Source organism: Limulus polyphemus, unplaced genomic scaffold (assembly GCF_000517525.1).
Source record: "Limulus polyphemus unplaced genomic scaffold, Limulus_polyphemus-2.1.2 Scaffold30, whole genome shotgun sequence".
NCBI classification, from domain to species: Eukaryota; Metazoa; Arthropoda; class Merostomata; order Xiphosura; family Limulidae; genus Limulus; species Limulus polyphemus.
The window spans coordinates 638,155-640,055 of record NW_013665640.1 but is presented as its reverse complement, the minus strand read 5'-3'; the positions used below and the strand labels follow the sequence as shown (position 1 = coordinate 640,055).

The following is a 1,901-nucleotide window of genomic DNA, read 5'->3' as shown; positions in this document are numbered from 1 at the left end:
AGGATTATAGCAGATGGCTTTACTATCTTTGCCAAAAATAAAAACATACATATTAAAAGAAGATTTAATCGACATAGTTCCAAACTCTTTTCAGGCTCAACGTTTTATACATTTCTATTATAGTCGAATAGACTCTGGACCGTTACAATTTTATTGTTCAAATTATTTCAGTAATGTTGAATGCCAACAATTACCCCATTAAGCTAAAACCTTCTCACAATTTCAAGATGAAACCGTCAAGTACAATTATATAACAAAATGCCTGTTATAATTTCATTACTTATGAAATTGTTTACTGTGAACTATCTAACAATACAATTTAACATTGCCTAATCTTTCTTTATTGTGACATGTAAAATATTCCATATAACAATACAGTCAGAAGGTCACAGCTTTATTGTTATTTCTAAAATATTCTAACAGATGTGGAGTGTCCAACTATTCAGTCTGTAGATCACAACCGTGTGATGGCAGTGGAGGGAAACAAGATGCATAGTAAAGCGCACTTTGCGTGTATGGAAGGCTTCAAGCTGATTGGTATCAAGGATATCACATGCACAGCTTCAGGTAGATGGTCAGCTGATCCTCCTAGATGTGAAAGTAAGTATCATAATTGAAAATATTTTTTAGATTCCATTAGATACTTTGCTTCGTATGTTTAGGATATTTGATCAAAGCGATGTGTATTGAGTTACAACATACAAATTATTACTTTATTTGCTGTATCGTTGCGCACCTAAGTGTGGATCGCTTTTTGCAGCAACGGATGGCGAACCATGAACCATAGGTTCATGCTAATCACTAGGCCACACTAGATATGCACCAATTTTTACATGGTGTTTTATGACTCTACTGGAATTTTTTTTGTGCAGCTAGAACGAAAGATGGAATGTGTCAACTTGTTTAAACAACTGTACTTGGCCCGGCATGGCCAGGTGGTTAGGAAGCTCGACTCGCAATCCCCGTCACACCAAACATGCTTGTCCTTTCAGTCGTGGGGGCGTTATAATGTGACGGTCAATCCCACTATTCGTTGATAAAAGAGTAGCCCAAGAGTTGGCGGTGGGTGGTGATGACTAGCTGCCTTCCCTCTAGTCTTACACTGCTAAATTAGGGACGGCTAGCGCAGATAGCCCTTGTGTACCAACGAATAGTGGGATTGACCGTCACATCATAACGTCCCCACGGCTGAAAAGGTGGGCATGTTTGGTGGGACCCTCAGATTGCGAGTCAAGCGCTCTAACCATCTGTCCATGCCGGGCCCAAGAAATGGAGTGATAATTTGGACAAAAAAAAAAGAACAGAAGAATGTGACAGAAATAAGAACAAAATGAAGAATGTGGCTAATAATTGAAAGAGGGACATTTTGAAAGATCAAGATACAAAAAAAATCCAAACAAAAACAATAACAATAGTTACTGTCGATTTAGAACAACCAAACATAAACAGCGAAATTATTAGAAAATTGATTGACTGACCAAAGTAAAATGTAAATAGGCTTTTGAAAATTGAAGAACTTAATAAAAAATGTGACCACTATCACAGAAAAAATAATATATATATATACAGAAGACAGCAGAGGACACTATGAATGATAATAGTACGATTCTTCAAGACAGTAAAAGTTTTGTTGAATAACTCGTGAAAAGAATGCAGGTTAAAGTTGAAAAAATCTACTAGAGCCATCAATATCGGTTCACAATTATCTAAGGAACTGCAATATTTTAGCGCATAGAAAAATGTTGATGCACATATTATTTCAATACAGAGTGAAAAGAGTTTCATAGTGAAAAAGCATAAGAATGGCCACCATAACGATACCTTTTTAATTCAAATGTTTTATTTAGTTATTATTTTACTCTTTGAATTGTTGGGTCAAAGGTTTTAGTCGGGTTTCTGAA

General features: G+C 35.9%; 1 protein-coding gene across 1 annotated transcript in view; it reads left to right on the top strand.

Annotated features, from left to right (window-relative positions):
- LOC106459764 (locomotion-related protein Hikaru genki-like) overlaps window positions 1-1,901 on the top strand; it is a gene marked incomplete at its 5' end in the record, with an annotated part of 24,879 nt that overhangs the window by 3,457 nt on the left and 19,521 nt on the right. The window contains one exon of the mRNA XM_022386698.1: window positions 424-600. Coding sequence (XP_022242406.1) covers window positions 424-600 — 177 coding nt within the window. The remainder of the gene's footprint in view (window positions 1-423; window positions 601-1,901) is intronic.